This window comes from Drosophila ananassae, chromosome 3L (genome assembly GCF_017639315.1).
Source record: "Drosophila ananassae strain 14024-0371.13 chromosome 3L, ASM1763931v2, whole genome shotgun sequence".
Classification (NCBI taxonomy): Eukaryota; Metazoa; Arthropoda; class Insecta; order Diptera; family Drosophilidae; genus Drosophila; species Drosophila ananassae.
Genome location: NC_057929.1, coordinates 2,167,723 through 2,181,761, shown reverse-complemented (window position 1 = coordinate 2,181,761; position 14,039 = coordinate 2,167,723). Strand labels below are relative to the sequence as shown.

The 14,039-nt window shown below is 43.6% G+C and overlaps 1 protein-coding gene and 1 long non-coding RNA gene across 3 annotated transcripts; one reads left to right on the top strand and one right to left on the bottom strand.

Moving 5' to 3' along the window:
- Positions 1–558: 558 nt before the first annotated feature.
- LOC6495178 (tubulointerstitial nephritis antigen-like) lies at positions 559–14,008 on the top strand. 2 transcript variants are annotated; one of them, XM_014907699.3, is made up of 4 exons: positions 559–752; positions 11,884–12,074; positions 12,296–13,281; positions 13,347–14,008. In XM_014907699.3, the coding sequence occupies exons 2-4, from the start codon at positions 11,912–11,914 to the stop codon at positions 13,491–13,493; spliced, it is 1,296 nt and encodes a 431-aa protein (XP_014763185.1). In that variant the 5' UTR covers positions 559–752; positions 11,884–11,911; the 3' UTR covers positions 13,494–14,008. The 2 variants fall into 2 exon arrangements, with proteins under 2 accessions (XP_014763185.1, XP_001958906.1); XM_001958870.4 differs by lacking the exon at positions 559–752 and adding an exon at positions 10,232–10,470.
- LOC116654672 lies at positions 4,990–6,755 on the bottom strand. Its single transcript, XR_004309840.2, has 2 exons — positions 5,322–6,755; positions 4,990–5,214 (listed from the first exon to the last, which is right to left on the bottom strand). It is a non-coding gene; the product is annotated as an uncharacterized LOC116654672 (long non-coding RNA).
- Positions 14,009–14,039: the final 31 nt, after the last annotated feature.

The following is a 14,039-nucleotide window of genomic DNA, read 5'->3' as shown; positions in this document are numbered from 1 at the left end:
AGTTTGCGTTTTGTGTTTATGGGTTTACTCATTCGGATGAATTTATTTAAATGCGCTTGACATGAAGTGAGTCGAGACGAAGGCGCAGCTACCCCAAAACAATTAAGCTTAATTTTTTTGTCATATGTAGCTTACGCAATTAAGGAACGTATTCTCAAGGCAGTGTCCTTGCATCATCGATATCAATAACCCGAGAGCCGAGACACTCTGTGGATGTCACCACCAGATGATGAGCGAAAAGATGGTTTATGCAATGTTAACATAAAATTTAATCTATACATTCAATTGTACATTTTTCATGCTTCTAAAAATGTTTATTAAATACTCCTCAACAATGTGTATCATTAATTGTTTATATTTGAACTGTACTCTTTATACATGGTCTGAAGTCTTTTGTCTGGCATTTAATTGTTAAAGATTTTTCGTTAACTCGGCGAAAAGTGGAAGCCGTCCGCCGTTTACCGCCGCCTGGCTGTCGGCTGGCGTTGTCGGCTGTTGGAGTTGCACTCGTATTTTCGGTTCCCCACAGCTGGCAGTCCTCAGTCGTTAACTTGGCTCAGTGGCCAGGCCAGAATCTCAGTCTCAGTCGGAGTTCCAAATCTGTCGCGACAGCAAACCCGCGTGCGGATCAGAGATCAGGTCTTAAACCAAAATTGACGCTAATTTCAATCGACTGCTATTTGAATCCGAAGTGCTCGTGTATCTTAGATCAAATTGGTGGCTCTGATTGCCAATTGAATTGTCAGCAGCAGGTGAGAGAGATTCCGGCGGTGATTTGGGCAATAGACTTGCATCAAGACAAACAAAAACAACCGATCGAATGTGTTGAAATGGTAATTGAATGCGTGGTCTGGCGGGAAACCGATATCAGATGGATTGTCTCTGGATTTGCGGTTAACGAGTGTTCGCCCACAAGCCGACATCCGAGTCGGCCGAGTCGGAAAAACAACAGGTGGGACTGACTCTGACAGCTATCAGCGCAAGCCTGATAATTTATCGGCCTGAGTAAACAGCCAACAAACAATTAGCGTCTTATAGCCCATGACTTTGGGAGATATCCGCTCAAATATTTGGCAAGTTTTAAACCCTCTGAACCCCAACACCTCAACAATACGGTCTGATAAGCATAGGTAGTCCCAAAGGAAAGCTCTTCTAACCTACTTACCCACAATATCTGATAAATCTTATAAGCTATGATATCTTTGTTGAGTATCTCCCGTAAAAAGATTATCAACGAAAGAAAGTTGATATCCAGAATATAAATTACTTAAAATTAATAAAAATGTTCAGCCTCGTTCGGAGATCTGAGAGCCGAAATCTAAGATCTCTAAGCGTACTTGCATTTTTCATAAAACGCACTAGAAAGTCGGGATGATGTTGTGCCACTTTGGAGCCAAGATCAGGTCTGCCTAAAAGCGCTGATGGCAGTTCGTGGGTGCAGAGCAGATGCCTTCACCAGATACTAAATCCAGCAACTGAACCCAGTCACGCCATCTCAAATCCTGACCGACACGATGCATTTCACCCAAAAAAGAAAGAAAAAAATAAAAATAAAACAACAGACAAATGCAACACCGCCACGAAATGCAATCGATCATCGCGGAAGAAAAAGGTGGTCTACAGATACGGTGCATTTAACAATATTTGTATCTCAGGTCGGTTGTTGTTTTCTATGCAAATAGACGGCACAAAAGCTAAGGGGGATTGCGTCTTACTCGCGATCCGCATCTGGAATTCCTAAGGCTGGCAGTGTTTACTTTCGGCATTAGCAACAGCCGGGGGAACATGTTATTCTAGTTCTGTGTATTTTGCTCTACTGACCGTGAACTTGAACGCAATGCCCGGGCCTAGTCGGCTGGCAAATGGTTTTCTGATTGCACTGCCGCCGATTCTGCGAATGCACTTCTCTTTTGATTTTAGTGTAACCCCTGAAAGGGATCGGATATCGTTACGATCGCGGCGCAAAAAGTGCTGATCAAAGGCCATTGGCCGTAAGTGGGTTTATGTAAATTTTTGTGGATGGTTCTAAGGTTAACCAGAATTCGGGCAGGAAGCACCGTTTAAATGGGAAGTCGAGCAATCTGTAACACAACACCCCGTTTGCCCAGCAGCATCTACATAAGAGCAGATAGGCATCCGTGATTTTGGTATTCACATCTCCGCTAATTCCATAAATTTTGTCAGTTTTTCAAGCCAAACACGCAATCAGCACTCTGTCCGGTCCAGTTCCGGCACCTCCCCCTCCCTCGCCGCCTTTCGAATTATAACAAACAACAGAATAATAATAATAATAACATAAAACATAATCAGTAGAAACACACACACCTGACGAAGGTGAGTGAGCCCGTCATGTAGCTACTGGTCTTGTCCAGGTGATGTCATATTTATCTCTGTTTGCGGGATGGTTGGGTTATGGGTTTCGGGTTTTGGGCTTAGGCTTTTGGGGATTTTGAACTTTTGTCAGGTAAACCAAACAATAGACTTGAGGTATTTGGAGCTATAAAATAATTCCACCCCTGATAGATAGACTGCTATACTTTCGATTGTTATGTCGCCGATCTGATTAGCATTAACATAATTCTCAGAGGTTTTACGACTCGCCAGATATTTACATAATCAATGAAACTAAAAACTCGGCCCGATCATTTGCATACCACTATTGAAATGGGGAAGTGTTAGCCAGGTAGCACTGTAGGCTGGAACGTGACGTTGTCATTAGGCAAAGCGCCATTTAAATGGATTGGCCGGGCTAACAACGAAACTCTGGCCAATTAAAATGTAAATTGCATCACAAGCAGTTTGCATTCTACATTGGATCGCTCCGTCATCGTTTTGATATATACGCACTCCCAGCTGAATATATCGGCGGTTAAGGTTATTTCCACAGAATCTATAGAATCTACAGTCGAGAGGGAAAAAAATATACGTTAAATGTTTATTTATGCGCAATTGACACGCTTCGTATATTAGACCGATCTTTGCATATTTTCGTAATTGATTCAAATAGTTATTATGGTTATTAAGATGCCAACAAAGTGGTTGTGACTCGCCGGGGGCCCATTGCGACCAAACACCCACGCCCCCATCCCGACACTGAACTCTGACCTTTCCACCAGGTGATGGAATGATCGTATCACTTTGTTCTAACGTCTGTGTGCTACGGATGCCAAACTATTCGCCACGGGCACTCGATTTGATTAATAGCCTTAATTCACTTCCATTCAATCGGCGGTTCAATGGCGCTAAATGGAAAATGCATTTACCTATCGCCCGGCTGTCAGCAGGTTGACAAATGACGTCACCGCCGATTATCATTGAGTCAAGCTGGGCCTCAAGTGCAGCCGCAAATACGGATCTTACCAGTGACGTCACTGGCTCGGTGGGAGGGTGGTGGTATTTGCTTTTCTCACCCGACCAAGTTTAGACCGCAGGTGCCACGATATTTGTGCCCCATTAGCAGTTTACACCTTGGCGAGCTCCAAAGTGGCGCCCTGCGATCGCAGCCAGGGGGACTTGTTGTCACTTTTAATTATGCAACAAGTGCTAATTGAACTTGGCCAAAGTGAAACCCCCAGGCCATGTCACCCAAGAAAGTGACAGCCAGATAGCATCTACCGATGTGGATCGTAGATAGAGCCATAAAAGCCCATGAATGAGTGGCCAGAATAGCCAATAGCCTGAGTATGCAAAACATTTTAGCCACTTAATTCATAGTAGAGTATTGTAATGTTCCATTCCAGTACAATTAATTTATGAGATACTTTGTTTAGGTATCTCTCTTGATCCAATTTATTTTCGGGAAGCAATTAATTTATGATGACATATCACCCATTAACATCACACAAATTTTTTGGCCCAACTGCGCAAAATGATGGAACAAAAATTAACCAAACTGGGGGACAATTGAGACGACATTGTTGAGCAGAAGCCGAGCGTTAAAGAGTTGGGCCCCAACCGCAAATTGTTTCCCTTTTTGGGGGGCACGTCATACCTATGTATAAACAATATCTTGTCGCCAAATATCATCACAATGATTCAGTCTGTCCCACAATGCGAATCACACTAAGCCCGATGAGAGAATGCCCTGTCACGACGGTGCAGACATTGACACTGAAAAAGTGTCACTGACATTAGATGAGGCCGCAATAAAATCGTATCCAAAAGATACAACATGTATCCGCAGGCAGATACAGATGTATCTGTATCTATCGCACGCCAAATGATTCGCACTTGGCATTGACAATGACTTTCTGGCCGCGGCGACACATCTGCGAAAGTGACAAGCTAGAATATTAAATGATTGAGGGATTCTTGTGGTCAGGCAGTCTAACCCAATTAACCCGTGGGGTATTTTGCCATTTTCTTAGAAAAATAAACAGATATTTTCGGACGCTTGCACCTTCTTATTTTAGGACGCTTTCTAAAACCCATCTAGTCCGTCGAAAAGTAAAAGTAATTGCTTGGCCAACCATCTGGGTTCTATGAAAAGAATTTCTTGGCAGATCGTTTAAGATGTTTGTTTACGGCTTGCAAGTTATTTGGCAAGACAGCGCAAATTAATAAAAACTGTATCCCATCCACCCTTCTGAGAGGTGAGTGGTATTTCAAACGAATTCCCCCCGGGCTGTAATTTTTCGCCCGATTGGCGTACTGAAGAAAGTCCCAGGCAAATAATTCGCCATGCGAATCAGAAGCAAGATCAGAACCCAGTCGGCTATGGAATAAGGTCCCGGAGTGACACCAACGCTCCAGACAGCCAGACAGACAAACCGCTTGTATAACATTCTGACTTTTCAGAGCTAAAAATCCGAATCCAAGTGCGACTGTCTCGTAACGAGCCGGAGCAAAAAACCGAATCCAAATCCAAATGCCGGGGGGCAGGGCGTCGCGGCCGCCAAGCGCCAAGATCTGAGATTACCAGACTTGTCCCACTGGCCCGCTCGATGCCCAAGAGACCGTAGGCGTACGAATATGGGGCACACCGTATCGAACGCATTTACTCTCAATATAATTAAAACATTTGTCGCCGGGGCACATGCAAGGCAATTAATAATAAGTACAATTCAACACATGTTTTCCCGTTTTTAGCCCCACATACAGTTAAGGGGGGAATTGAACTCCAAAAACTATAATAGCTGGAAGGTAGGTAGATCCTTAGGGGGGTGAAACTTCTCAGACCCCATAATTGACGTCATTAGCAGTTGGGGGAGTAAACTGCATAGTTTCGGATTATACAACCACCCACAAAATAGGAAAACACAAAAAAAAAGACTATTATTAGAGTTGGCCTGTAAATATTTCAGGCTGTCTATTTTGCTTACTGTTTTATGACCCCTGGGTTTATTTTGGTACCCTTCGCTGCAACAATATAGAAACTTGATGGGAAGGCATTTAAGTTAAGTGCTAACACACCACAAAGCGAAAATTAAACGGCAAACAAAGCGGGTATAAACACAAGACCGACCACAGCCAGCCGGCGTTGGCCCATAAATCAGCGCCAAGAAGAGCGCCCATTAAAAATCGTCCACTCAGCGATAGTGGCGCTTAACAGTGGAGCCTAACATAGCCCTGTTAAGGTTCTGTTGGGAGTACAAGCGTACTGATAGCGAGATATCAACCCCATGCCTCTATAATTCCCAACTGGTTGTAGCGCCAGCTGCTTAATACATGAACCAAACAGTCTTAGCCGATTGCGAGAGGTGAAGATTGGGCTAGGTCTCGCGAACTGATGCTTGAGGGCCTTGTTCTCCCAACCAATATGTTACGACTTACGGAACAGCCTTGAAACGATCTGATCTCGCTTTGTTTCATAATCAATTGCACTCTGTCTAGGGGGGGAGGGAAAGACGATCACTCGCTTTTTGGCGATGGAGTGATGATGAATGCGAATAATGATTGACAAACCGCCTAATTTGGTCGAACCACTGAAGGTGCTGTCGAGTGAGATAATTACTAATAACTGCAAACAAAAACATGCCAAAAAAACACATCTCCGATATAACAATTCAGGTTGTGTGTGGGGGGGATCTCTGTAGAGTGCAATTTTGAAGGGTACTCAGTACACCTGTGTCCGGTGGAATAAAAACCTGCACTGGCTAATAAGACGAGACGACTATGACTAAATATAGAAGCTTACACATCCCGCCCCGCCAATTGTTTTCGATGAGCGAATTATTAATTATCAACAATGGGCTGGGCAAAGGCAAAGAAAAACAAGTTCATTTTTGTATCTCTTGGCCAGCTGGTGGATGAGGATGAGCCACATACGCAAGCAACACCTACCAAAATATTCAAAACATCCAGCCAGATAGCTTTATTTGTCTAAGGCATTTTAATAAACACACGATGCGATAAACAGAGAAATATTTATTTTCCATAAAATGGGCAATGATTCAACTGTGACACGATGTAACAGTCCTTGATCTGATCCCCAAGAACTTGAGTGCTTAATGGCCAGATCCAGGGGATTTCAGGGTGAGATTCCACCCATGTAAGCTATGCCCTGTGCCCGCACTATTGCCAATTATCAGAAATACACATAAATATCTTCCAGTTAGCCGTGAATGCTGTGTTTTTTTTTTTTTTAAAACTCATTAAACAGTGACGTGGGAGTGTTTGTTAATGTTTTAAAATTAGCCGGTTGGGTGCTTGAAATGCTTTCCAGTGTTTCGTGAAACAACTCTTATAAATAGACCTAGTGCTGTGGATCGGCTAATCTCTGCAATTTGCTGATATGATTTCCCGATAAACACCGCACGATTAAAGCCAAATCGCAATTAGCCTGCGTCATTTGGCGAATCGTAAAATGTAAATGCCAACAATGGAAACGCAAAATAAATTGTCCATCTGAGGTGGGTGTGGATGGTGCCTGGTGGCTGGTGGCTAGGAGCCTGCACCCGGAAACAAAAACAGAAATCGAATCCGATCAATAAATTGGCTAACTGGGCAGCTGGGCCGGAGCAATAATAAACCAATTGTCAAACTGTCAAATTCCAAGCACTTTGTCTGCACTCGCATAAATAAAATACTTTGGCGAATAAACAATTCCAGCCAGCGTTTAATATGCTTGACACCTCTGTCGTCGTCGCACTTTTGTTGTATTTTTTATTTAATTATTTTTTATTTTAATATATTAATTCGCCTTCAATGTCACACGGCCGAACACAAAAAGTATTTAAATTGCATAAAACACAAAACTTGCACTCGATGCCGACAATTGAAGTGTAATTGAAACGAATCGTCAATTTGAAATATGAAACGAAAAGAATGTCTTTTTTTATTATTCTTTATGCTGACCTCCACCCCTTGAAGTCCCCCTTATTTTGGGGGGCTGCCGACCCAGACATTCCCAAAAATTACAAACCGAAATTAAATTAATTGCTTTTGTGGTCACACTTTCCTGTGTCGAGTTCCTCAAAAGTTCTGACTGATGCGATTATTGCGTGCCAAATAGTGGAACCTCGACCTTGAAGACACATTTCGGATCTCTCGGATTCCATTCTGGGAATGGGCTGCCAAATACCTCAAAAATTTCGTCCAATATTTGTGTAATATTGTGAAAATAGCGAATCGATCGAAATGCCAAGTGCATTTCACTGGAATCATGCCGAAATATTCGTTTAATCAGAGGGGCTCAAGGTTGCAGTTCCATCCGACGACCTCGACCGTCAAGGAGAAAGCCAAAAATTCCTTCTGGCTTATATTCCAGCATCGGTAATTGTTTAATCAACAAGTTCAAAATTCCCATTCGAATATTCACGCCGATAAACAAAGACAGCCCGTAAAAGAATTGTGCAAATAAATACACTTTTTTAATGATCAGTAATTAGATTATGGATGGATGAGAATGCCTTGGAAGCTACTCAATGAATTTATGCATTCTTTGTTATGGGTATTTACTTTGCAATTCATTCGATTCGGAAACGATTAACCACACATATTAATTTCTGCAAATAGCTGAATTAAATGGGCCAGACCAAATTTCTTCGTAGAAGTACCTATTTTTTCAGGCAGACCTGCTCGGATATCAGTGACAGGGCCAGCTAATTGGGATTCCATTCGCCACTTCCTAGACAATAAAAAACCAATATAACGCACTAATTTATGGAAAAAGTTTCCACGGCGACCCACCCACACCCAAGATATCAATTTTTTTTGGGGCTGTGGCGAAAGAATCAATCTGTCCTCAAAATTGAACAATGTAAATCGTATCGATAACATCCGCGATAAGGAAGTTACATGACAGCCGGGATTGGCATTGGATTGCTCTGTACTTGAACTACTTTTATGTATCACATACTTTTTTGTTTAGCCTTCCGCCTTTGGCGACTTCAGGTGCTTGAAAAAATCAATTCTAATGAAATGGTAAGGTAGTATCGGACGAAGCTCATGACACAAAGCCTTTGGAATGCCAACAATCTATCGGGGCTCACCACTCCGCCCCAGTGCGTATCAATAAAAATACGCTTTTGGCCACAAATAGCCAGCGCCATACGCCAAATAATCGGGGGGCCAATTAAATAATGGCATAATTATGTATAAATACTTGCTAATTGATTGGCCAGTTCGAGTCAGGCATGTGCGATGATAAGCCTGGTAGTCGAACGTGTTTCATTCACCCAACTAACGTCTTTTTAATGGCTTCATTAAGTAGCCAGCTCATTTGAGATTGGCAGATTGTCATCGGTGTCTCACGTTGATAGTTTGTAGCTAATTGCACGGCATACCCCCATGCCAGTCTATCAATGCACCAGCAGCTGTCGTGTTGTCATCGGTGGGGCAGTAATACCGAAAATTAGATTCAAATATTCATAGATTACTCATGTCGCTAACTGTTCGTGCGAATTTCACGGTGATCGTCGCGTTGCACCGGAAATCAGATAAGATTGTCTCTAGTTACCATTGCAAATTTTGCTTATCTAAGGAATGCAACCAGGTCTTAGTAACACCTTCCAAAAGATCTTGACCGCGTCAAGCGGGATTAGTAGACTGAATACTCAAAGTACTCAGAGAAAGGGGAATTACTTTAAATCACTCCGGTTTCCATCAATCTCTGGCTTGGGTTTTGTGTGTCTCTTTTGGGCTGGCTCGTAATTTGGCCCGAAACGGACAGAAATCGCCCATAAAACTCGAGTTTAATGTCATGCAAATCGCGTCGGGCGACAGAGCGACTTAATGCCGTCTGATAGCTTTATTTCACACATTGCCGTCTGATTTCAGAGCCGGAGACTTGGATTTTAATTGGCTTTCCTAACTTTTTTTTCGGCTAAAAGCGTAAAAGACTTTCGGGCCCACAATGTGATTCATATTATAATGTAATAAATAGAAAACAGTGAGTCACTTGAGGGGATAGATTTTTGGAGCGTAGTTTCCTGTTAGCTGTTTCCTGTTACCAGAATATAAACAAGCCAGCTGATGACCACAATATTTGTTTGGCTTATCTCATTGATGACGAGACTCCCTCAAAACTCCATACATATATGCAATTGGAAGAAAAAAATTTATAATGACAATTACTGTCCCGAATCGGTGCCAAGTGAAATGGCAGACGGTACAGCGACGATGATGGCATCCCGAAATCAACTGGAGCAGAAGCATCAGATAGGTTTTTTTTTTTTTAAATCTCTGCAGATTGTCCCGAATTGATTGCAGTCTCAATTCCATGTGAAAGAGACGTAACTGGGGGCTAATTTGATTTTATTCGATTATATTGCTTGACAGCCTTGAACCCGAATTGGGTCCAATTATCGCACTTATGTATCTTATCAATTTTTGGGTCAGATAACAACAGATAGCAAAATAAACCCACACTAAATTAGCTGCGCACAAAAATTGGCCAAGGAATTTGCGAATAACTTAGCTTTCTGATACTCACTTACCTTATGGGTGAAAGGAATATACATGTATATAATATAGACACTGTCTCTGCTTTCATTTCCACCGCGAGTTGCCAAATTCGGGCAAACATTTCGCCCCAAAAATACCTTGAGAACCCAACTCGATGGGCTGTTAAGCTAACAGAGTCCCGTACGTGCATATGACGTATACGCCCCAGTGGCAGTAACAGTAACGGCTGGGGGGCGCTCGCTCTTTCGCTCAGTCTCTCTGTTACCTTTCTCCGTTGTTCCCTTTTCTGCGACCGATAGCCATCCAATCGCTGCCCCAAACACCTACGCCACATATAGCACCCGAGATCTGAGACGGAAAACAGCGCAGTTCGCAGCAGCAGCTATAGGAACCATAACAGAATCCGCAGAAGCGGCTACGTTAAGTGGCGGGCCATAATTCTAACTGAATTCATTCAACAACGAACCGCGATCGGAGTCGGAACAACGCTACGATAAAGAAATTCAAAATTGAATAATACAAAACTTAAACGGCTGAACCGAAAAAAAAATCAGTTAACAACACAAGTATTGTTTCAAATAATTGGCGGAAATTTGACTCGAATTTGTGCAAAGTATTCAAAATGTTAGTATTGCGTACGGGTGCTGGTGGTCATTTAAATTGTTTAGCAATTCAAGCTTAGTTTGGCAGACCAGAGAGCCAGACCGCTGTGTCAACAAATCAATTTAATGCCTTGGTATTCATGGAGTTCTGTAAGCGGATCAATATTTATTGTTCCACAAGGGATATGTATTTTGTAAACAACGGTGTTTGTGTTAGCTGAGCTCCAACACTTCCCAAAGTGTCTTTCAATCCGAGACGGAATTGGTTCTCTTAATTGTTTACTGTGTCACACGAGAACAAAAGAAAAAGGAAGTTTTTGGGCAAATAATCTTTCGCCAAGATCCAAGAATAACGCTTCGTCAGATCTTCATCTACAGTTCAATCAATTTTTTTTGGTAGAAAAATAAAAATAAAAATATCTTTCTCGCCGCGACTTCACGACAAACGTTATTGCCAATTGGTTTGGCAATTAATTATCAACCCGAACTTTCAAATTAATTATCACTAAATTAAAAACGGGTTCAGCATTAGCGAACAATCGACCAGAAAAAAAAATGGTAGAAGGGTGGGGGATATGTTTGAGAACCACAGAGACTTTTGTTTGGCCACCGCTGCCACCACTTGTGATTCAGAAGATATTTATACGTTTGCGATTCGATTTAATTGAATACAAAGCTTTACCAAAATGCCAAAATGCTGACCATTATGTTCTCGGCCATCCGAACGTCAGAAGTTCGGCAGGCGAAACAGGAAAATCTATTTGCAATTTGCATTTATTTATGAAACTCTGTCTTGGTCATCTCAGCGATACAAACAAGTTTAATCTTCGTCTCCAGAATAATAAGTTTGAACAAAAATCAACAAAAAGCGTATTAAAACGCCAAAAAACATGAAATAAAGGGGCGCTTCCTAGAGTGACTTTTCGTTTGTTGTGAGCAAATTTGAATTTTGTTGCCGAATCCACAGAATTTTGATGGTGAAAAGAGGTGTTTTTTGGGCTTAAACCACTGCCAGGGCTTCGGCTTCGGCTTCTTCTCTTTCTTGGCAAACTAGCTGTCGTCATCAGAATATATATAGCGTAGAAAGAGGGTAACTGTTAACTGTTTGGGGCTGCCTGGGACGGTCGGTGAATTCGTGATGAGCGGGCTGCCGCCGAGGAGCAGGCCCGTATCCAAAAAAAATATGTACAAATTAATTATCCCAACAGATCCAAACGGGTTCTCCCTCCCTCCTTCCTCATTTGCCTAATTTTTTCGCTTTGTCGGTTGAGATGCAAGGGACGAGATACGGGATGTTAGGTGTATCTTAAAGATACATAATTTTGAAAGCTAATTGGCGACAAATTGCAACCGCTTATCGCTCTGGTCAGATTCAAGCGATAAGATAACGTTCCGAGATAAATTTTATTAAAATTCCTTTCATTCTTCGCTTTAGTGGTTGCCCAGAAACCCAACCAGGAACTATGACTCTCAACTGCGCCCGGATAGTGGGCCTTTTGGCCCTGTTAGTGGGCGTGGCCAGCGCCTTCGATCACACCCTGAAGCGGGACTATCCAGGACCTTACTGCGCCGTCCACAACACCTGCTGCAAGGACAGGCACGACGGCTGCTCGGTGCCCATCTCCAGTGAGTATTGCTTTTGAATCTACTTAACAGAGCAATTAATCATCATAAATAAGTATGTGAGTTAGTCATCAATGGGATTACGTCTAAATGATGAAATATCACGTTTCCAAGGAAACTGATGCATAGTTATTCGATTTTGGAGTGCAGTCTTGAGTCACTAACTAAGAATATCCTACCGTATCACCTTCTAAAGTGTAACCTTTTCCAAAAACCCTTTGCAGCCACTCTGTGCTATTGTGACGAGTTCTGCGATCGCGATGACTCCAGCGACTGCTGTCCCGACTACCGATCCTTCTGCTTCGGGGAGGCGGATCCTTTGGTCACCTGCCTGCACAACGGCAACTACTTCACCAAGTTCAACAGCACGTGGGACAACTGCAATGAGTGCCGCTGCCTGGACGGCGGACGGGTGCAATGCGACACGGAGCTCTGCCTGACCGACGACGAGCTGATCTACAGCGTGAACTCCATCCACAACCTGGGCTGGTCCGCCCGGAAGTACAACGAGTGGTGGGGACACAAATACGCCGAGGGTCTGCGCCTGCGTCTCGGCACCAAGGAGCCCACCTATCGCGTCAAGGCGATGACCCGCCTGACCAATCCCACCGATGGCTTGCCTAGCTCCTTCAATGCCGTGGAGCGCTGGCCCAGCTACATCTCTGAGGTGCCCGATCAGGGCTGGTGCGGCTCCTCCTGGGTACTGTCCACCACCTCAGTGGCCAGCGATCGCTTCGCCATCCAGAGCAAGGGCAAGGAGGCCGTCCGCCTCTCCGCCCAGAACATCCTGTCGTGCACTCGTCGCCAGCAGGGCTGTGATGGCGGTCACCTGGACGCCGCCTGGCGCTTCCTGCACAAGAAGGGCGTGGTCGATGACAGCTGCTACCCCTACACCCAGCAACGCGACACTTGCAAGATTCGTCACAACAGCCGTTCTCTTAAGGCCAACGGCTGCAGGCCCTCTCCTAACGTGGATCGCGACAGCTTCTACACCGTGGGTCCAGCATACACTCTGAATCGCGAGGGTGACATCATGGCTGAGATATATCACTCCGGTCCCGTCCAGGCGACCATGCGGGTCTACCGTGACTTCTTCTCGTACTCCGGCGGCATTTACCGACAGACAGCTGCCAATCGTGGAGCTCCCCAGGGCTTCCACTCGGTCAAGTTGGTTGGCTGGGGAGAGGAGCACAATGGCGACAAGTATTGGGTGAGTGTCTCTTCAAGAAATGTATAACATTTTATATTTATTGATTTATTTATTTAAAACAATAGATTGCTGCCAACTCGTGGGGTCCATGGTGGGGCGAGCGTGGATACTTCCGCATCCTCCGAGGCAGCAACGAGTGCGGCATCGAGGAGTACGTGCTGGCCTCCTGGCCATATGTCTACAACTACTACAATGTGAAGTCGGCGGTTTAGGAGAATTAGGGCCTAGAACGCCTCACACCGAGCAATCTCGAGCAATGCAGAAACGAAAACAAATTTATCTCATGCTTCAAAATTTTCCATTTACCGTGAATTAGGCGCTTTTATCTATAATGTTTATGTTTAGAAACTAGTGACTAAAATGATTAGCTTTAAGTTGCGCGAATGCACAAGTTAACTGCCCACAGACCAGGCCCTGCCCCAAAAAAAATTCGTTCACCCACTAACTGGACTCGAAACAACACAAAACTGCCACATTAACCACCGCCTTTGTCCCAAAAAGAGAAACAAAACAAGAGAACTGCCACAACAGAAAGGATATAGGAATCTTTTGAATAGTTCCCGCCGGCATCCAGACCCCTTGCAGCGCATGTGATTGATGGAAAGAAGAATATTATTGGATCGTCGAGAGTCTGTCTTGTAAATGGAAGCTAAGTTAACTGATGGATAGACCGAAGCAACATTTACGGCTTATATATTTTTAATAAACGAATTACTTTACATGTTTATCGATCGAGGGTTTTGATTCACTTTCTTCTC